Source organism: Enhydra lutris, unplaced genomic scaffold (genome assembly GCF_002288905.1).
Source record: "Enhydra lutris kenyoni isolate GAN:26980312 unplaced genomic scaffold, ASM228890v2 scaffoldscaffold27, whole genome shotgun sequence".
In the NCBI taxonomy this organism is placed as follows: domain Eukaryota; kingdom Metazoa; phylum Chordata; class Mammalia; order Carnivora; family Mustelidae; genus Enhydra; species Enhydra lutris.
Window position 1 is genome coordinate 22,652,173 of NW_019154111.1, and position 23,090 is coordinate 22,675,262.

General features: G+C 39.1%; 1 protein-coding gene across 1 annotated transcript in view; it reads left to right on the forward strand.

The window, feature by feature from the left end:
* Nucleotides 1–23,090, forward strand: part of LOC111152046 (cortactin binding protein 2) — a 150,573-nt gene that overhangs the window by 61,622 nt on the left and 65,861 nt on the right. The window contains exons 3-6 of the mRNA XM_022510331.1: nucleotides 1,005–1,229; nucleotides 12,987–14,631; nucleotides 20,818–21,021; nucleotides 22,657–22,756. Coding sequence (XP_022366039.1) covers nucleotides 1,005–1,229; nucleotides 12,987–14,631; nucleotides 20,818–21,021; nucleotides 22,657–22,756 — 2,174 coding nt within the window. The remainder of the gene's footprint in view (nucleotides 1–1,004; nucleotides 1,230–12,986; nucleotides 14,632–20,817; nucleotides 21,022–22,656; nucleotides 22,757–23,090) is intronic.

A 23,090-nucleotide genomic window follows, 5' to 3' on the forward strand; every position in this document is an offset into this window, starting at 1 on the left:
TAAAAATGGAAAAGTCTAGTTGTTCAATGCAGCTACTTTTAAAGTGAGGAAGTTTATGTAATATTTCTTCAGAAAACACATTTAACGTTTTGGACAATTAGCTTGATTCATTGTAAAGTAATTTAGTTTTTCCACTGACAGCGACATAGAATAATTATTTTCTAGTGGCTAGTCCACATGACCCGAGTTCTGAAAATGTTGCTAGCTTCAATATTTTTCTACTATTTTCCATTTTATGCAAAGACTGTTGTAGGCTAATTATAGAAAATAACATTTAGTGACATGTGGATGTGAAATTAACTTTGACGCTGAGGGACTGACACTGAGAATGAAATGAGGTTACATTCTTTTCTGGGACTCTGTGAACTCTATTTTCATGCCCTTCAACAATGAGATATTTTCATCATCTTAAATTTTCTGGAGGTTTTTTGGTAGTTTAGTCCAACTTCACAAAATATGAATGTTGTGACTTTTTGACATAAAAATGTCATCAGGTATTTTATTCTTTAGCAAATACCCTTATAAATTCTTTGTGGCTCAACAAAACTTGTAGGAGGTTTATATTTTGCGATTTAGCTTGATAAGTATTAGGTAAAAAAGAAGTTCTATCAAGATAGAGATAATTTTATTTTTGAACTTTCACTAGAAGTTATTTTAATAGTTGGTATTTCTGATTTTGTTTTAAACTGGAAGAGACTGTACCTAAAACACAGATCGTTGAAGGAGGGAGCATCATGGGAAAAAACTGTATTTGCATCATTTGTAATTTAAAAGACATTCTTTAAGGAAGAAAATTTGAAAGTAGGCTGAATGGCATGCCAGGCTAGTCAGGGATTGGGGTCACATTCCCTTCGCTCCTCACTCAACGCCTGACATCATACGTAAGCCATTACTCAAAACAGTTGTGAATATCATTTGGAAAAGTAATCACAAAACCTTCTTATAAATATCTTTCTGTATATTTTTATTTCTTTCTTCAATACATTCCTCTGATTTTGTTCTAGGCTCGCAGGAAGGAGGTATTTATCCAGGAACGGTATGGGAGATTTAATTTGAATGACCCCTTCTTGGCACTGCAGAGAGACTATGAGGCAGGTGCTGGTGATAAAGAGAAGAAGCCAGTTTGTACCAACCCCCTCTCCGTCCTTGAAGCAGTCATGGCCCACTGCAGGAAGATGCAAGAAAGGATGTCCACGCAGCTCGCTGCTGCTGAAAGCAGACAAAAGAAGGTATTGAGACTTTCAGTCATTTTCCCTCTATCACAGTGTAGGATGAAGACGCCATTTCTAGGCTTGTGTGTTCTTACATGGGATAAGTGTCTCAAAAGGCAAAATGCTGACCGATCCTGGTGGCCCTTTCCAAATATAATTCAAAAATAACACTAAGCTCTAAAATGCGTATAACAAAGAATTTATGTTTCCTATAAAGGTTACTTTGATGCTTCTTTAAAATACGCTTTTGGGGGGGCGGTGATGGGGAGGGGGGCTTCCCTTTTCTAGTGCCGTAAGACATGCTCTACTGCCAGGCCTGTGATCCAGTACTGCAACCAGGACGCTGATCAGATGGGGACGTCCCCAGCTCCTGTCTCACGTATTTCTTTGCAACTAGAAATTACTTCTGTAAATTATGTCTTTGGAAAATGAAATTAGCATGAGGAGAATAGAATGAAATTTCTGTGGTAGATGTAGTCTTACAACGTGTCATCTTGAAGTCCTGGTTAGTCTCAAACTCGCCTCTGGGGTCTGAGGACTGTGTGTGCTGCAGACCTCCAGGCTCCTACTCACATGTGTTTCATTTAAACCAACCTCTTCGCTCTTTCTCACCTCCCCCACCAACACACGCATATTTGTTATTGTACTTGAGTACATGCTTCCAAGAGTCCTAAGTGATAAAAACTGACTTACTGCCACCAGCCAAAAGGAAATAGAAGTTCAACTTTTGTCCTTCTGATGGGCTGCCCAGACTACTGATTCCATTTATTAGAAGAGAATGAGGAAGTCAGAGAAGCTAATAATGTCTAGTATAACTAGAATTAAAAGTACTCCGTTCTTCCAACCATTCCTAAAGCATACATTTCAGTGTTTCTTCTTTTTGTCCTTTCCAGAGAACTTGTTAGAGTTCACATGTAACACCTGGTTGACGGTGAACCTGAATGCAGAATTACTGTAAATATTTATGATACTGTCATTTAATGTGTGTGTTTTTGCCCCTGTAATTATATCCTTGCATTGACCTGTGTGTGCCCATGTTCTGGTATAGGTGTTGAATGAAAGCAAACCTCTTCTTCATTATGTCACGTGGTAGAAAACTAAAGCACTGGGTAAAAGAGCACAGAAGTCTAGAAGACCTTCCACGGGTATGGGGCAAAAATCAAACAGTTTTACTCTGGACTTTGCAAACCCTTTTACAAAGCCCTGCAGAGCAACCACTGATGTCCCTGGAGGTTTTCAGAAATCCCCCAGGAACCGCAGAAGCAAGAACCAGTATGTTTCAGCTGATGTCACCGAAGCTCATTTGTATTTCTTGGATGAGACACGTTTCAATTATGTTCTTAACGTGTCAGATGCGCTATTTCATAATAAAGTATGCGGCTGGCTTTCATGCTGTGTTATCAAAAGTCAAGAAAAAATTTTTCTTTGGGATTGCATTTAATGTATAAAAATGCGTGCTTTCCTACATTTTACTTCAGTTTTGCATTTTATCTGTCATTTCTCTTGTAGGAGAAAAAGGAAGGAACTCATTTCAAGTTGAATCAAAGATTTTATTATCTAGCTGATTTTTTTTTTTTTTTTTTAATCAACTTACATCCTGTTTGTTTCTGAATGACTGGGTCATTTCCAACCTGGCTGGGAGTGAAAGGAAATTGTTTCTGTCCTATGGGTCCTGAGAGGCTTATACAAAATGAGCCAGTGATCTGTCTCCCACGTATAAGGGGAATACAGGAGTCCTTTATGGCCAAATTCATTGGCCTGTGTAGTCTCAGTGAAAGGTTGCTCTGATAAGCAGGGCTGCTCTTTGTCCATAAAGAATATTCTCTTCTGGTAGATTGTAGCATGTGAAAAGTTAGATTTTGTAGTCTTATCCTGAAACTTTCCTTAAAAAGAAAATATCACATCAGCTGATAAGAGCAAAAACACCAAAGTCACCTGTCACCTTTAGTCCTGAAAGTAAATATTTTAAATAAACATCTTCACTTCTCTTGCACATAGAATAAATTGAAGCTCTAGAAATCTAAAATCAGAAAGACGAAAAATCCATTATTTTAAATGAGTCCAGTTCTTTAAATTACTGCCAGAGCAGAAGTCGGGGAAAGCAGAGGTCCCATTATCTACAATTCATGTATTTATTATCTGACACTGGACATAGCTCTTTGGTAATTCGAAGACATTTGGCCTGAGCACTGCTCTTGTTGGCCTTTCAAGGCAGGAGAAGAGGCTCTATGCTCATTCATGCATTGATTCCTGCTGAGACTACTAATAGGAGGGTTAACTGTTTGGTAATTTGTGTGCCAGGAAAATTTGGGCAAGAGTCAATTTGGCAAATGGACTAAGCCTGTAAAGCCACTTTGAATAAGCTAATGAGTAATCATCATACGGAACTTTCCCTCCAGTAATCTACTTTCTGTTTAGAGCCAGTAACCTAGGGTGGAATGATACTTGGGTTTTTATTATTTATCATGTGCCTCATATATTAATGGAATTTCTATTCTAATTTATTTTCAATCATGTATTCATACTTATAAAGTATAATTTCCAGCCCTGAAATAGGAAAGACCTTTAAATTTGAACAGAGCCTTTAAAAGTCAGAAGCCAAAATAATTACTAGGAAATTCAGAGGGGAGCAATTTTTTTTTTTTTTTTTAAACCAGTGAAAAAACTTAACAGCCATTCTATGTATGAGCTATAGCTTCTTCTAGGTGGCAGCTTAGTAAAATGAGCGTCAGTTGAAAGGCTCTAGATGTGCCAGGCAGGATTCTTAGTTGTGAGCTGGTAAAGCCAGTATTCATGGAGTTAAGCAGGAAGGTGTTTGAGTTGGCTCCCAGCATGGCTGGGAAAGCTAGGGGAGCAGGTCCTAATCCGTCAGCATCACTGACAAATGATCACTGTCGATCTAGTCTGCAGTGGGCAAGGCTTCTGCTGATGGGAGGTGAGTACTGCAGCTTGTTGACACCAGACAGCATGACTACCGTGACACTCTGGGTCTTGAGTGGTGCCTCCCCTGGCCCTGCTTTTTGTATCACTCATTTCCAAGTTGAAGCCTAAGAGCAGGTACATTTGGTTGGCCAGGCTTAGGCCCCACACCCTCTGTCCAGCTATCGGGAAGATCAGGAAAGCAGCTATTGGGCATGTTTCACTTCGACAGGGGGGAATCATAAGGTGGAGAAATCGCCTAACATAGGAAGGAGTTTCAGGTGCTAGACGACCAAAGAAATGACAAATGGGTTGGAAAAGAACAATCAAATTATTTGTTCTAATTGATTTCATATGCCTTTTCTTCCTATGATGAATAATTGTACTTGGGTCTGCCATTTGTATTCAACTCTCTTCTTCATTGTATAATATCATTATATCAATATATATCATTATATATGCTTTCTAACATAGAAATGCAATTTAGGTTGCTTTCTAGACTTTCAAGAATAACATGATAGAGAATCAGCTAAAGTAATATTTTTTGAAAGAGTATTTAGGACACCTTGTACAAAAATGGTTGTTTTTTTAGCTCATTCATGAATCTTTCTTGTATAATTCATTTTGACTCCCCAGGAACATTGTTAAGGAGGGAACTGGAGACTGAGGTCTGCAGCTCTGAGCAGAGATTGGGAAGAGAGGGTAGTTCCTTTGATCCATGTCTTGCCTTCCCTCTCTTGAAACTCTCGATGAAGAGGAAGGGTCAGATGAGAACTGCGGAGCATGACTGATAAAGAAGATTTTATTTTATTTTATTTTATTTATTTATTTGACAGAGATCACAAGCAGACACAGAGGCAGGCAGAGAGAGAGGAGGAAGCAGGCTCCCCGCTGAGCAGAGAGCCCGATGCGGGGCTCGATCCCAGGACCCTGGGATCATGACCTGAGCCGAAGGCAGAGGCTTAACCCACTGAGCCACCCAGGCGCCCCTAAAGAAGATATTTTAATGCATCTCATCATTAGATACTTGTTGACCAGGGTTGGGCATTTGGGTGGAGGTAGCCAGGTGGAGAAGGGAACAGGATGCACTGAGTATTGAATGATTTGGGGGAGCAATGAGGAATATAGTTAAATGTCACAGAAGTATTTTGTGGTTGTGACAAACATGCACTCCGCTTTCTCATTTTGCAATTGACCATAATTGCTTTCCTCTCTGCTTTCCACTTTGAATTAAAACTAATTGCCTTTACATTGCAGCTCTCCTCCCACCTACATAGTTTTCCCTTTCATTCTGTAAAAACAGTTGTTTGGTTCTTCTTCATTCATGGCTTCCAGTCTGGGTGCTATTCTTGGAGCAACCACCCACTTTCTCACTACCAATGAAGCTGTCCTAGTTCTAAGCTCCTCCACACAATCCAGTGCTTTTTGCAAAAGGGTTTGGTGATACTGTTCATGCAGAATTTCCCGAAAATTCGGCCATTACTTGAAAATGGTTGTGAGTAGATACGTATTGGACAATAATATAAAAAAGTCAACTGGAACTCCATAATCTACATATATGGGAGACAACATTCCTTTACAATTATAGTAGTATGTGGTTGAGTTGGGAGTGGGGGTGTCCCTACCTGATTCATTAGGTCCACAGCTCCTAGATCACTGCTCAAAACTGTCCCAGATTGAGCCAGTGAGAGCCCTTTTAAGCTGACTCCTTCTGACACATTTCCATCATCCTTTGAGTACTTCCTTACCTTCTCGCAGCAAGCTCTTCCAGGCTCATCTTGTGTTTTTCCTATCCCAACCTCTGGAATTAGCTATACTCCCAGGACCATTAGTCTTTTTTTTAATGGAAAATGGTGTTTAGAAACAAATCTAGAGTAGGAAATTATGTATATTTCCCAAAATCATATATATTTTTATAAACACATATATTTGTATTTTATTTTTATGTATCTCTGTTATTAACCATGAATTCATACTGATATTGATACACTCTGATTCTAAACCAAAGCCAGAGTATGTTCTTGTTCTTTCTCTATTTAAAGCTAACTTCTCCAGTACTGAGAAATGTGTCTCCCAGTATTCTTCAATTTATTTACTCATTTACTCAAGCCTAGAACACACAGAGTAGTTTCAGAATTGCTAATCCATAGTATGATAAAAAGCAAATATACAAACCTGGAATTCACCATTGTTTACTGCTCTTTAAGGATATATTTCCAGGAGGTGAAGTTTATACAACTTAAGTATACAATTGATGAGTTTAAAAAATGCATAGACTTGTGGAATCTGTACCTCTTTTTTTTTTTTTTTTTAAAGATTTTATTTATTTATTTGACAAAAGACATCACATGTAGGCAGAGAGGCAGGCAGAGAGAAAAAAAGAAGCAGGCTCCCTGTCGAGCAGGGAGCCTGATGCGGGGCTTGATCCCAGGACCCCAGGATCACGACCTGAGCTATAGGCAGAGGCTTAACCCACTGAGCCACCCAGGCACCCCAGAATCTGTACCTCTTATAAGATAGAAAATACTTCCATCACCAGAGAAGTTTTCCCAGAATACTTTCCCCGTAAGTTCCTTCCCCAGTCCAAGCAATCACTGAACGGTCTTCTGAGTTTTTTCATCATGAATTGATCTTATCTGTATACCTGAACTTCAGGTAAATGATGACTGTAGTTAAATATTAAGCCTTAAATGCAGGAGCTGTAAATCTCAATTTTTTTCTTTTTTTAAAAATTTTTTAACATTGAAGTATAGTTGACATACAATATATAATAGTTTCAAGTGTTCAACATAGTGATTGGACAGTTCTGTACATCATACAGTGCTCACCATGGTAAGTGTAGCTACTCTCTGTCACCATACACTATTATTACAGTATTAGTGACTGTGTTCCCTCTGCTGTACTTTCCATTTCTGTGACCTGTTTAACTGGAAGTTTGTACCTCTTAATCCCCTTCACCTGTTTCACCCACCTGTTGGCCACCCCCCACCTCAGGCAACCATCAGTTTGTTTTTTGTATTTATGTGTTTGTTTCTGGTTTTTGTTTGTTTCTTTTCTTTCTTTTTTCAAATCCCATATGTAAGTGAAATCAAAGGATATGCATGGAAGGATCTAGAGGGTATTCTGCTAGGTGAAGTAAGTCAGGTGGGGAAAGATCAACTTTGTTTTCCTTTATTAAAATTGTTTTGCCTATTCTCATACAAATTTGAAATCAGTTTGTTGGTTTTTCCAAAAGTTTGCAGGGACTGAAATTTTACTGAATCTGTTCAGTAATTTGTTAGGCATGGACATGAATGAGATTGAGTCTTCCAACTCATTATCACAGTGTATTTGTACATTAGTTTTTGATAATTTCTTTTAACAATGTTTTATTGTTTTCAGCGTAGTGTCTTAAATGTCTTTTGCTGGGTCTACTCCTAAGTATTTTATGTTTTTGATGCTATTGTAAATCACAGTGTTTAAAAACTTTTTTTCCAAATATTTATTGCTAGTATACAGGTATTAACATTGGTTTTGTATGTTGACATTGTATCTTGTCATCTTGCTAAACCTGCTTGTTAGTTTTAGCAGTTGTTTTGTATATTATTTAAGATTTTGTAGGTAAACAAACACATCGTCTGTGAATAGAACCCATCTTACCACTTCCTAAGTTGCCTGCCTATCTGCCTCCCTGCCTTGTTCTCCCAACACCGCCATCATTGCGCTGACTAGAACCTGCAGTGGTGTATTGTTGAATAGAAGTAGTGAGAGAAGACCTTCAGTGTTTTCTCCTTTTCTCAGGGAGGAAAGCGTGTATTTCATCATCAGGTATGATGTTAGCTGTGTTTCTCTATAGATGTTCTTTATGTCACTGAGATTTTATTCTATACTGAGAAGTTTTGTCATGAATGCGTTTTGCATTTTGTAAAATGGTTTATCTGCATCTATTGCTGTGGTCATGGTTTTTCTCTTAAGTCTTTTAAGGTGGCAAATTACGCTTATTTTCAAATACTGAAACAACTTGGATTCCTGATGTAAACTTCAGAGGGTCACTTTTTAATATATTATTGGATTCATGATTCATGAGTGATCATTTTTCTGTAAATTAAGGAAAATACTTGACTGGTTTTGAATTGAAGGTGATTCTGGGATCATAAAGTGAATTGGAACATTTCCTTCTCTCTTTTCTGAAGGGGTATGTATGGGTTTGGCACTATTTCTTTAATGTTTGGTAGACGTCACAGGTAAAGCCATATGAGCTAGAAATTTTCTTTAGGGGAAGTTTTTATTTGTGGATTCAGTTTCCTTAAAATATATAAGGCCATTCCAGTTTTCTTTTTCTTTTCTCTTTTAAGATTTTATAATTTATTTGACAGAGACAGAGAGCCTACAAGCAGTGGGAGAGGGAGAGTGAAGAGCAGGCTTCCAGCTGAGCAGGGAGCCTGATGCCAAGGGTTCAATCCCAGGACCCTGGGATCATTTCCTGAGCCCAAGGCAGACGCTTAACCGACTGTGTCACCCAGATGCCCATATTCCAATTTTCTATGCCAGTTTATATAAATCCTGAAAGTTACGTGTGTCAAAGGAATTTGATTTGTTGAATTTGTTGACACAAAGTTATAAATTATTCTTTAACATTCCTTCTGTAGTAATATTCCCTCTTTTAGTCCCATTATTTACGATTTGTGTTTTCTATGTTGCTCAGTCTGTTTTTTTCCTAAATGTTTAATAGTATCATTGATCTTTTAGATGAAAAAGTTTGGCCTTGTTAATTTCTCTAGTATTTGTCTCCTATTTCATTGATTTATTACCTTTGTTATGTCTTTCCTTTCACTATATTTAATTAGCCTTACTTTTTTGAACTTCTTAAGTTGAAACTTAGATGATTGATTTGAGAAAACGCTTCTGATATATGCAATTAAAGATAGAAATTTCTCTCCATCCTCTGCTTTAGATGTTTTAAATTCTCTTCTTTCACTGCATCCCACAGATTTTCATATGTTGTGTTTTTACTTTCATTCAGCGCAAAATATATTCTAAATTCCTTTGTGATTTCTTCTTAGAAATATGTTATTTTATTTTTGAATTTTGGACTGTTCTTCATATCATACTGTGACTTGTATATAATTCTGTTGTCGGAGAAGATTTTAGTCATCTGTCAATTGTTGATGGTTTTCAATAGCTCAGCAAGTGCATATAAAAGTGCGTATAAAAGACTGTATCTTTTATAGTCTTGGGGTATTCTGTTCCAAATAGAGATAATAATTCAATCATAATTTATATTATAGTTTCTATGTTTATAATGTCTCTTTTTTTCCTTTGGCTGCTTTCAAGATTATTTCTTGTCCTTGTTTTCAGCAGTTTTAGTATGATGTACTTAGGTATGATTTTTTTGTAACATAGATATATTCTGCTTTAGGATTGCTGAACTTTCTAGATTTTTTTTACCAAATCTGTGGATTTTTTTGACTATTTTATCTCTTAATATATTTTTCTTCCCTGTGCTCTCTCCATTTTGGACTCTAGTTATGTAGACTTCAGACCACTTTATACTGTCCTACATGTTTATTATCTATAAAGAGCAGTGTGATAACTGATGGAGCAAGTCTCAAGTGACAGGAGAGAGTGAAGTTAATTGTTGAAAAAAGCCTGACCTTGAACAGATAGAAATCTTCCTCTCTCAGAGTGAAGGGAGGTAAATAGAGATTGGTGTGGTTATTTAAAAAAAAAAAAAAATGCTTAAGGGAGGAGATGGGATGTAGAGGGAGTGAATTTTCTTGATAAAAGAAAATTAGGGTTAGTTGAGTGGTAATTGGGTGATGTTTTGGGAAGAGTGGCAGAAGTTTCAATATTCCCTGAAGTGTAAATGATAGAGGAGGCTAAACAAAGGGAGAGTGATAAATGACTGGGTCTCAGAATTCACTGTGTTTGTAGGTGCATTGGTTAGGTGGCTTCCTTTGTGTTCCACTGTCTATGGTAAGATTTAAAAATATGTTCATCTGAGATAGGACTTAATAAGGTCTGAGTGATGGAAGAACAAAGGTACAAAAGAATAATGGGCGCTTTTATAGTACTATAGTTTTCTGCATAAATAATGTGAGATTTGTTGAGTTGATCTCCTGTTAGAAGTCTTTCTTCAGTTTGATTCTCAAGTATGAGATATAAGTCATTTCAAAAATAAAGTCTGATGACCCCTAGAGAAGAAATAATGTGGGCAAGATGCACGATGTGGTGAGGAAAGCTTGAGACAAGTGGAACCCGGAGTTTCATGATGCTGACACTGATTCAGGAGATGACGTTACTGTGTGAGATCACTCATTTGGCCTCTAGTTAGTTGTTATATAAAATGAAGATAGCCCTTAAAGTTCCACAAAACATTTTTTTTTCTGGCTTCCAAGGTAAATTATGGAACTCATATTTTTAAAATAAACTGAAAATTGACCTACTTTGGCTTTTTCCAACATTGCTATAAGAATTTGGGGCAGTGGTGAATACAAAATTTAAAATTTTCTTAATAGTTCTAACTTTGTGTATGCCTTCTGCAGAAACTTACTATTTGATGCATTTAGAAGAGTTGAATGTCTTTTGACTATTTAGAAGTCAAATTTTCTGTGAAGCATCTAGATGACTAAAATATGCATATAAATATAGTTATATGATAACAGTATTTTTCCCCACATCTTACCTAATCTATTTATGAAGTCACCCCTAAAATTGCATATAGTAGAATAGAGTGTATGTGTCTAAACAGTTGTCACTAATTATTCTTGGGGAATTATCTGTATTCCTGATCACTTATTTATAGGACCCATGCAATGCCATTCAACTTTTTCAAGGCAGGAAGCATCCTAGAGTAAATTAATGATATCCCGGATTCTAATGAGCCATTCTGTCCTCTTGATTTCGTGACTGACTGTGCAGGCAATGGATTTTCTCAGCAGGGTGGGGGACAGGAGCACATTCTCACAACTGATAGATCATCTGAGCATCTCCTTCCTCTGTTACTGATGACTAAAAACTGACTTACTGACTTAAATAATTACTGGATCTTATGAGAGTGTATTTATATTTAACACCTAGGGCGGTGGTCAGTGGGGGGAGTCCTTTCTGTCTTTATCAGGTAGATCTGCTTTAACCTTTATGAATCCTAAGGCCCTTGGGTGGACTGCCAGTGGAATGCTTCTCTAGGTGGGAAGGTGAAGTATGTGGGCCTCCCTCATTTGTCCTTCATGAGTATCTCATGGCAGTAGGTGCTCCTCTGGAAAGAAGTGAGAAACCTGTATAAACATGTTATAGTAGGCATCTCAGAGGTACCCAGAAAGGCCACCAGTGTGCAGAAGTTCGTTGTTTCTGTGAACTGCATTAATTTCATTCATCCAGACAACAATTACTGTGTGCCAGATACTATTCTAGGTCTTGGGAACAGCAGCAAAGAAGATCTAGTCCCTGCCTTCATGGAGTCACATTCCAGTGGGGGCAGGTAGGTGCTAAGCAAAGGGTTACCAGTACAGTGGGAGGGACCACTGTTTTCCCCAGGACAGTGAGAAGGAGGCCTTGGTCAAGGTAGCGGCTGAGCAGAGGCCTGGAGGAAAAGAAGTGAGACTTTGGTGCTTTGGGTGGTTTTGTGCTATTTGAAAACCCCACCTGGAGACACAGAGGTTTCTTTTTTTTTTTTTTTTTTTTTCTTTTTTTTAGATTTTTAAAAAAATTTATTTATTTGACAGACAGAGATCACAAGTAGGCAGAAAGGCAGGCAGAGAGAGAAAGGGAAGCAGGCTATCCGCCGAGCCGAGAGCCCGATGTGGGGCTCAATCCCAGGACCCTGGGATCATGACCCGAGCCGAAGGCAGAGGCTTTAACCCACTGAGCCACCCAGGCGCCCCACAGAGGTTTCTTTTTTAAAGCTCCTCTGCATTGATCAGCTAGAAAAATGTTTCTTTGGAAAGCATAAATCCTAACGGCCTATGACTTGGTGAGCAGACAGGGTCTTTTTGTGAAGGGAAAGGTGCCCTTCTTTCCAGGCAGATACAACCCCATTCCTGGGCAGACAGTGGGTGAGTAGACAGGGCTGGGTTTGGGCTCCCACTCACCTCTCCAGCTGGTCTTCCTTGTGCAGCGCATGAGCTGCTTAGCCTAGGAACCCTGCATGAAGGTGTGTGGTGGAACTCTGGGCAGAGAGAACGGGAAAGCCAAAGACCCTGAGGTAGGACACTGTGCAGGAACCAGGGAGGCCAATGTCGTGAGAGCTCAGCAAGCAAGTAGGATTGGAGGAGATGGGGTTGGACTTTGGGTTCACTGATCAGTATCAGTGAAGATCATAGTTCTAGTAAAATATGATTCAGATATGATTTTGTATGATTTCTACAGCAACCCGTGATAAGAAGCTTAAGGTTAAAGTTAAGAAACACAGCAAATGCAGAAGCTTAGAATTTAACTGAACTCCTCTGTTTTCAGCACTTTTCCTTATACTGTACCTCAGAGATTCATTAACAACCTTACGGCATTAAACCTAAAAAAAAAAAAAAAAATCAGCTCCCATACAGAGTTCTATTTTTACAAAAACAGAACTTTCTGAACTCTGTGTTGTGTTCTGAAGTGTCAGGTTTCTATTCATTTTCTCTAGTTTAATAGGTTTTTAAAAATTCTCTATTGCTGTGACTTAGATGGTTTTCGCTAAACCATTTATACCTATTTTCTCATTTAATGAGTATCTAAAATATTATCTTTCCTATCACAACAATTTTAGAAATGTGGCCCTTCAGCTAACCCAAATCACATAGCTATTAACACAATTAATAAAAATCTCTCAAGAAGCACTTCTTTGGCTGAAAGGATTCTCTGCGTGTTACTCAGCACTGTCCTGTGGGTTTCTTTCAGCTGGAGATGGAGAAGCTTCAGCTGCAGGGCCTTGAGCAAGAGCACAAGCAGCTGGCGGCCCGCCTGGAGGAGGAGCGCGGCAAGAACAAGCACGTGGTCCTGATGCTGGTCAAGGAGTGCAAACAGCTCTCGGGCAAAGTCTTAGACGAGGCCCAGAAGCTCGAAGACGTGCTGGCCAGACTGGAAGAGGAAAAGAAGAAGACAGGTGCGTTAGAAGAGGAGCTCTCCGCCGAGAAACGAAGGAGCACAGAAATGGAAGCTCAGATGGAGAAACAGCTCTCTGAGTTCGACACGGAACGGGAACAGCTTCGTGCTAAACTGCACCGCGAGGAAGCGCACACCACTGACCTCAAAGAGGAGATTGACAAGATGAAGAAAATGATCGAGCAGCTGAAAAGGGGAAATGACAGCAAACCAAGCCTCTCTCTCCCGCGAAAGACGAAAGATAGGCGTTTGGTGTCCGTATCTGTGGGGACAGAAGGACCTGTGACAAGGTCTGTTGCTTGCCAGACTGACCCAGCGATAGAGAGCATTGACCACGTGAAGAAGTTGCCTTTGACTGTGCCTGTGAAGCCTCCCACAGGGAGCCCCCTAGTTTCCGCCAACACTAAAGGAAATGTGTGCCCCAGTGCCGCGCTGGGCAGACCAGGTATCGACAGGCAGGCTTCCCACGGTGACTTGATTGTCTCCTCTCTGCCTACTGTCCCACCTCCAAGTGCAAGCAAAATTGAGGAGAACGGACCAAGCACTGGCTCGCCAAGTAGCACCCCCGCACTTCCCAATAGCACTGCCCCTCCCACCGTGCAAACGCCAGGCATAGCTCCCCAGAGCCACTCACAGGCAGCACCTGGGCACAGTTTACACTCACCGTGTGCCAATGCAGCTTTGCATCCAGGTCTAAACCCTCGAATCCAAGCAGCCAGATTTCGATTTCAGGGCAATGCTAATGACCCAGACCAAAATGGAAATACCACCCAAAGTCCTCCATCCAGAGACGTCTCTCCAACGAGTCGTGACAGCCTAGTGGCCAAACAGCTAGCTCGGAATACTGTGACCCAAGCACTGTCAAGATTTACGAGCCCTCCTGCAGGAGCGCCCCCAAGGCCTGGGGCGTCCCCTATGGGAGACGTTGGCACCTGCCCTCCAGTCAGTCGGACCAGTTTAAAGACTCCTGGCGTAGCACGAGTTGACAGAGGAAACCCTCCTCCTATCCCTCCAAAAAAGCCAGGGCTCTCCCAGACTCCTTCTCCACCACACCCCCAACTCAAGGTTATTATGGATAGCAGCAGGGCCTCCAGTGCTGGGGCCAAAGTTGATAACAAAACTATGGCTTCGCCTCCTTCCACTTTGCCACAAGGGAACAGGGTAATAAATGAGGAGAATCTCCCTAAATCATCTTCCCCTCAGCTGCCACCAAAACCATCCATAGATTTAACTGTGGCACCGGCAGGCTGTGGCGTTTCAGCCCTGGCCACGTCTCAGGTGGGTGCCTGGCCTGCTGAAACCCCTGGACTGAGCCAACCTGCATGTTCAGAAAGTTCCCTTGTCATTCCCACCACCATTGCCTTTTGCTCTTCCATAAACCCTGTTAGTGCCTCATCTTGTAGAACAGGTGCCTCAGACAGCCTCCTGGTAACAGCATCAGGTAAAGGGATTGAAATATTATACCCTTTTTTGAAGAATGTGGCCTGTCTTCTCACTTACCTTAATTTCCTTCACATTGCCTTGGAACTTTTTTTTTTTAATTTGATACTTTTTTCCCTATTTCTTTATCTCTTTCCTCTCTCTCTCTCTCTCTCTCTCTTTTTTTTTTTTTTGTATTTTTCTTTAATGGCTCCAGGGTATGGTGATTCATCTTGCTACATGAATTGTGGTTTCTTGATGCTAAGTGCTTTCTTTTTTAAAATAACCTGAAAGTAGTGATTTGGAGCACATGGAGACCATTAATTTAGAGACACTAAAGCATTTCCATGGGAAAAAAGACTGTTCCTTCTTGTTAAATATTTATCTCACGAGGCTTCAGTAGTAGGGGGTCGTCACCAGACAATCTGTGCTCAGTTCTGTCCCTTCAGAGAGAACGTTAAAAAATCCTTTCAAGTGGTTATGAATGCTTCAGTCTACCTTGAATTGTCAAATTGATCAGATTTGCTCCATAATTGGTATGTTCTAAGTTTTAGTAGTGGCTTGGTATTCTTTTCAACCTCAAAAATAGAATACGTAAATTTTAAGTCCCTGTTCTAAGTTTATTTTAAAGGCTGTTTATTCTGTCCCCAGCAGTTGTCGTCCAGCCCCCACGCACAGATGGGTAACCGCGTGTAGGTATAGTGGGGAAGGTTTTCACTGCAGATGTGCTTTGTGAAGTACATGACTCTTAAACGAAGGAGTTGATAAAGAACTGGGTTTTTCCCTTTTGTTATGCAGTGCTAGAGAAAGCATTGCTTTTTATTAACATGACTGGATTAGTTCTTCCCTGAGCAAATGTGGCTCTAAAATAATGTTAGAGTGTCAAAGATACGTTGAAACTTGACAGCAATCTCTCTTACCGTGGAGTCTTAGTGGCTACCAGAGACCATGGGTTCTAATGAGAGGGAACTTTAAGAATTAAGTGAAGGGTTGAGTAATGTTATTTATATTTAAAACTCAAGAGTGTGGGGAGTGGGAATGAGAAAAATAGGGAGCACTGTTCTTGCTAATTGTCAGGTAATGAGAGCAATATGCCAGCATTTACTTAACCTAATTATAAACTGTTCCTTGAAATTGTGCTCATTGAGAGGCTGATCTTCGTATTTTGGTGCATAATTGGGAATTAGAAACAGGATGGCCTTTGCTGTCAGTGAGACCTGCGCTGGAATCTAGGCCCTGCAGTTTATGGCTGTGTGTTTTGGTGATTCTCTTGGACTGAGCAAATTTTCTCATTCTTCATGTGGAGTTTATGCTTCTCATATGAGGTAGGGTGGCTGTTAGGATTAACTACCCTAATGTGCAAAGAGCTTGGTCTTGCACTTGGAGCAGCATGAATGATGAATAAATAGAGGTGACACTCTTGCTTCATTGATATTGTTGCTTAAAGCATTTTCGAAAATTTGCTTTAAAATTGATGTCACTGTTCATATTTTGTGATATCTTTACAGCATTTAGCCTTCCATATTTTTAATTCAAAACGGTATCACTGAGCTGAACAGCCCTTCCCATGGCATAAGAATGATGGTAGCTGTTTTCCAGAGCTAAATCCACATTCAAAGTAGGAATTTTTGCTGCCATTCAGGAGAACCAGAGAATGTACCGTTAAGGTCTGAGGGCCATCTCAAAGCAGAGATTCCAAAACCCTTGGGAGCCGCAACGGTGCTGTTGACATAAAGGCACAAACTGTAAAACGGAAAACACTTGCTGTTTTGTCAGATTTTATTTTATTTTATTTTTTAAAGATTTTATTTATTTATTGGACAGAGACACAGGGAGAGAGAGAACACAAGCAGGGGGAGTGGGAGAGGGAGAAACAGGCTTCCCGCTGAGCAGGCAGCTGGATGCAGGGACCCCAGGACCCCGGGATCATGACCCAAGCCCAAGGCAGATGCCCAACGACTGAGCCACCCAGGCACCCCTTGTCAGCTTTTAAAAAAAACTATAAAACCATCTTTGCTTTGGACTGTGATGCTTCGCCAATTATTGCCTCAGTCGTGACTGTGCTCCGAGGTTCAGCCTCAAGTGTCTTGGATTCAGTGGAAAAGCTTTAAAATCAGCGTCCATAACTGAGGAACATTTTGTCAGCAGGATCTTAAACTCGGTAGACAAGAGAATTCCTAGACTGTTACATGTTCGCCAGAATGACCTAGCTAGGATAGAGTGGAATTTTGGATAAAGGTGCTATGATCCCTCTGAAAAATGCCCTTTGCTTGTGTCTACAGAGCAAAACAGGATAAATGAGGGAACCAGAGTAACAGCAGCCACTGAAGATAGGTGAAACTGGTACCTCATTTTCTGTTCTCTGGTTTTGCAGTTGGCCAAAATCATCTCAGGATTCCAGAATTACCCAGTGGGATGATAAGTTTCTAAATTACTTGGTTATGGGGAGGAATAGTCATTCAGCAAGCTTTCCCTGAGCATCTAGTCTGGGGAATAAAAAAGTTATTACAGTAACATAAGAAGGGTGATTAAATCAACTGTGGTTGCAGGTCAGCCTAACTTTTCCAAATGAGATCCAGGATTTCAACTGCTTTTCATTTGGGTTGCCCCTATGTTTGCCGCCATGCCCCTAGCTGTCAGGAAGCACCAGAGCTCCTTCCGTCTTGCTTCTTAACCTATCTGTGCCTAGGTGAACGTGGGTCTCTCCAGATCATAAGCTCATTGAAGGTTATTAATCTTCTAAATAGCCACTAATGCCATTGTGGTTGGTAGGAGCAGGGCATGAGGATAGAGCACATCTGCCAAATCCTTGGTGGGTAGATGTCTGTTCCAAATTCAGTGAGGAGTAGAGCTCTGGACTGAGCCTAAGAAGAAGGCGGGGTTGGTCCACTTCTGCCTCTTTCTTCTGAGCCATTAGCTTTTTCATCTAAAAATGAAATCATTGAACCAAAAAAAAAAAAAAAATAGTTTCAGACCAGAAGGATTTATTAAACTTGCCTGTTGAATTTTTCAAACAGCAGTACACTACCTCTCCCTTCCTAGAGAATCACTAGATCCCATACCTTTAAAATTCTCAAATTCTGAGTTTCTGTATCCGCTTATATCTGTGACAAACAATTACAATTTAGCTAAAGCACTCCTGAAGAGAATTTCAATGACAGAAGATACCACTTTAATGAATTATGTTGTAAATTTCTCTATTAGCAGTTTTTATGGCCAAATGTTAAATTTTTAAATAGCATTTTAAATTCTAAATGAATTAAAATTTCTTGTCCTCCTGAACTTATCCAATGAATGCATTTAAACTGTTAGGTGAATAGACGTCTAAATCAGAAATCACCCTAGGCAGCTGAGTTTTCATACCCTTGGGAACTTGTTTCTGGTTTGGTTTTGATTTGGGGTTTTTTTGGGGGGAGGGTGGTAGTGGTTTGGTACTTTTTTTTTTTATTTGGTTCAGACATTTTTTTCCTTAAACATTTATTAAAAAAAAAAAAAATGATCCTCCCTGTAAGATTGGCTTAAAGTCTAAATCTGGAAATGAGACCTATTTGAGCTATGACATTAACCTTCTCCACACTCTGAAGCTGATGCCAGAAGCTGTTCTCAACTTCTCTTCCGTCTTGCATTGCATGTTCTGTTCCCTTCGTCACCCACCGCATGTTCTGCAAGATGCTCACCTTTACTAATGTTTGCATATGATGCTGCCAAGCTGAATGACCTTTTTCTAACCTCATTAAAGTAGCTGTATGACGCAGGTCTGTTCTGTCATTACCTAAGCAGTCAATAAATATTACCGTTTTTATCATTGTTGGGAATTTCAAATGAACAATAAAGGCCCATGGCAAAATTTTATTTTATCCCATATGGGTGGAAGGAGTCATTTAAATAACTTAAGCTATTGGAAATGGTAGTGGGGATAAAAGTTTTATTTAAACTTTAAGAATACTTGGTATTTATAAAGCATTTTTCCTTTTAAAAATATATTCCACACCTCTTAGAAAATAAAAAAAAAATTCATGTATATTCCTCTGTTGTTTTGTATGACAGAAAACTGATTTCTTGAGTGGTCTAAAGATTGAGAAAATTTTTGAATAAGTATTTTCTCTTTCAGATAGCTTAGCATTAACAATAGAGTTTCCCAGCATACTATATCCCAAGTTTCCGTAGAAGGCATTTAGAAATATATCTGCATTTAAATTGTCACCCAAAGCCTAGAATTGCATTGAAAAAAAAAAAAAAAAAATGAAGACAAATCTAAAAGAAGAGCAAACCATTTGATATATAGGTGTTGTTATTCTTTATAGGATATCAATAACAAAGACTGTTTGGAGGAGCTAGAGAAGGTGGGGGTAGCAGAAAGGACAGTGGGGGTGGAGGAGGGAGAAGGGTTGGGAGAGCGCACCAGGAGCTCAAGGGGAGAAACTCACTTTGTGAGTTGTGAGCCACACTCCCTTCTGTTCCACAGAGGACCACCTTGCAATGCCTTCATGTTACTTTTGTGTTTGCTTTGCAGTCAAGGTGTCATACCTTGGTGTTTATAATTTCTCTGTTTATCATCCATTTCTAATAAGTACTGATTTAATTTTTGTGGGCTTGTTTTTTTTGTTTGTTTTTAAGAAAATACAAAAGGTAAAATGTACCAGAGAGGAGCCTTCTTGTAAGTATGAAGTAAAAATACTACTTTTGTAAGAAGAGCTAATGAATATCAATGGGGAAATATCATAAAGCTTAGATAAATATTTAATTTTATAAGCATTTGAATTTTGTGTGTCATTGCAGTCTAACAGGGTAAAAGCATTAAATTATTCATGGACCCAAATGATTAATTATGAAGATGTAATATCCAGCTTTTAATGAACAGACTAGTTTTATATGTATAAACTGCTTTTTTTCACAAATAATTTTTAAAATACCAAGAAATCTTTTGTTTTTAATATTTGTTAAAGTAATTCAGGTCTCAATTATACAGATTTATTACATATTAATGTAATACCCATATATGTAGAATATTATCCTGATACCAAGGTGGAGGAAACGTAAAAAGATCATCTGTTGTGTCCCACTACAGAGAATGTTACTGGGTTTATGCAGAAACTGTACTCTGAGGAGTGAATATGTGCACATAGGTCCCTCCGTATACTCCGTATACACTGGGATTACTTTGAGGTATTTGGGGCTTCAAAAGGAAGAAAGTACAATGACTTATTTTGAAAGTTAATTGTATCTAAAGCACATAAATACCTATATATCACGTTAAATAAACATTTTTACTTTACTGTTTTTACAGCCTTTTGACCAAGGAAGAATTCAGAAAATTTTCCATGCTATATGCAGCCGACTTCACACACTTAACAGATTCTCTTCTAAAGCTGCTAAATACTGATGAGAAATATCTAACTATGATAACTCTTATGATTCTTATTAAAACTATATGGTAGAGTGTCCTGTTTTGTTGGCTAGTAAAAGTTTCTGGTACACAAGTTGTAAAGATTGGCCAGATGACAAAGTCTTCAGAATCATGTCTTGCATATTTGTACTGGTACCCAGTATTCTAGATTCAATTATATATGTTGTGTTTCTTTTAGCTCTTGATATGACTAGCACTTGGGTCCCTTCATTATTTTTTCCCCAAATAAGGGAATTCAAGTAACGTAAATAGATTTCTTGGCAATATTTGATCCCTCTTAGTGATCTGTATACATTTTTAGTTAAATACCTTGGAAACATGGTTGAAAAAAGAAAATCTCTATTTCTTACGATTATTTCTATACCTAAAGATGTCAGTTCACTTTTCAGACTGATATTGAAATTGAGGAAATATGTTCGTAATTTTAAAATTCAAATTGTTTTGAAACCTTGAAGTGGAATTTGAACTTTTAAAATGAGATAGCCATCTTAGTTTCCTAAAACCGACCACTACTTTAACATTTATATGTGTAAGACTGACAACTAAAAATAATATGTCACCGTGTATATTAATTTAATTAGCAGATACAAGATTGAAATAACAGTACAGGTTTGTGCTAAGTAAATATTAACAGATTGATAATATTAGAAACCACATAATCCTCTAAGGATACGTATTTATATGTCTGTGCGTGTGTGTGTGTGTGTGTGTGTGTGTGTGTGTGTGTAATTCAGAAACAAGTGGGTAATATCTGTCTCTTGTCCTTGCTCCTACTCTAACTAGGGTCACTTTAACCCACAGGCTGGTCACCCTCACTAACCCCTTTGCTAATGAGTGGTGGTCCTGCCCCCCTGGCTGGCAGGCCCACCCTTCTTCAGCAAGCTGCTGCCCAGGGAAATGTCACTTTATTATCAATGCTGCTTAATGAAGAAGGACTGGACATTAATTACTCCTGTGAAGATGGCCATTCTGCCTTGTATTCTGCTGCTAAGAATGGACATACAGGTAAAGATGGCAAGATCTTACCTTTTGCAAAAGGATGGGGAGTCAAAAGCACTGGTAACCATTGCCATGGGCAAAAGATTCTTTTGGTTTTGATTTTCTCTTACAGGTAGTAGTGGATAATTTTTTTTTTTTGCATGATTTAACGATTTTGTAAATATTGTTCCAAAAAAAAAATCCAAACTGTAGTTTTGTAAAAATGTAAAATTTCAGGGGCACCTGGGTGGCTCAGTCTGTTGAGCAACTGACTCTTGATTTCCCCTCAGGTCATGATCTGAGGGTTGTGAGATCAACCCCCCATTGGGCTCCAGGCTCAACGCAGGGTCTGCCTGAGATTTTCTCTCTTTCCCCTTTCCCTTTGCCTGTCCTCCCATGCTCACTCACTCACTCTCAAATAAATAAAAATCTCTTTTTAAAGTAGATTTTATTGCAGCTAGCAAAAAGTGATCTTTGTTTTATGCACAATGATATGTATTGTGATGTCAAAATTTGGGGTCTAGTACTATGAAGCACATTTTAGAAGAAAGCCTTCCATCTATAATCACTTTAGTCAGGACAAAATAGCTCTAATTTGTCTGTTAGAATACCTGTGTATGAAAGTCAAAGTGACAGGGCTTAACACATGCTACAGTGAGGGCAAGTTTTAGAAGTTAGAAAAGGTCATGGGTCTGAAACTTCTGTCATTGGAACAATTTATAGTTATTTGGATTTTTTAAGAGAACTGAGGAGTTGTACAGCTACAAACGACATATTGATGAAGTCTGGGAATTATTCTTGTTTCTCAAGTCTTGTGGTCAAATTTGCTAAAACATATGGTTGTGCAGAAAAAGATAATTTGCCGGCAAATCCAGAATCAAATAGCATTGCTCATATAAGCTGCATGATTGTTGAGTACTTTGGAGAAGTTTTCAGAGCTTCACTGTGTTCAAGTGGACTAATTGGAAGAATCCAGTGAGCTAAGAAGATAGCTCATGATTTTAAAAGTACTTTTGGATTCTTCTTTACTTCAAAAGCCCTGTGGGAATTTTCTTTAATGTCGAGAAATTAAATCTAGTAAATAGCATGAGGAACCCGAGTCCTAGATGATATTTATGCCAGAGTTGGTGACTTTATATGGGTTTACCTTACCCATGGAATTACGTGTAGGATGACCATCACATGGAAGTGTTTCAAAGGTTAATTATCACAAAGTAAGAATTTAACTCTTTAAATACAAAGATGGTATTTCAATTCGGCAAGTAGATTTTGTTCTCTACCCAATAACATTATCTCCTGGTATAGACTGGTGGAAAAATCTGGTAAAACATTTTCTGATATATAACAGTCTTTTCTCTCATCAGCAACTCTTCCCAAAGTAACACACACACACACACACACACACACACATACACACACACACACACACACACACAGAGTCTTACCTAGTTGGTGAGTCTGGGGCGTTAGCATCTTCTGGAAAAGAGGCTACTTTCTCTGTATATAGCCTATGGGGTCTCATATCCACCATGCTAGAATTGTCAGGTGGACTGCGCACGGGAGAGGTCCTTTAGGTTTAGCATCTATGTAGAGCTTGTTTAGAATTTGGCTCACCATAACTCTAAATGGGGAATTTAAATGGCTTTCTATTCAAATCCACAGACTGTGTGAGATTGCTGCTGAATGCAGAAGCCCAAGTCAATGCTGCTGATAAAAATGGCTTCACACCCTTGTGTGCTGCAGCTGCTCAGGGACATTTCAAGTAAGTGGTGCTCTGAATTCTTCCTTTTCCCCCCAGCGAAAAGAGTCTCTATAATCTGCACACATATTTCAGTTCTGGCTGAATGTGCAAGCTAGTGCTTAAAATCCACTGGCAAATAAATTCACTAAATATATTTGAAGATTTAAATGAGAAGTAGGATCCTGAATTTGCTCTTCTTCTTTAAAGGAGAACGTGAAGAAGAGAAATGGGTTGTGTGTTGACCTCACATGAATGAACTTGCTTCTGAAGAAAATCGATTTATTGTCTATCAGCATGTATGCAGTGATACATACACTATTAAAGACTGTAATTCACTGTTAACCAACCCCCCAAC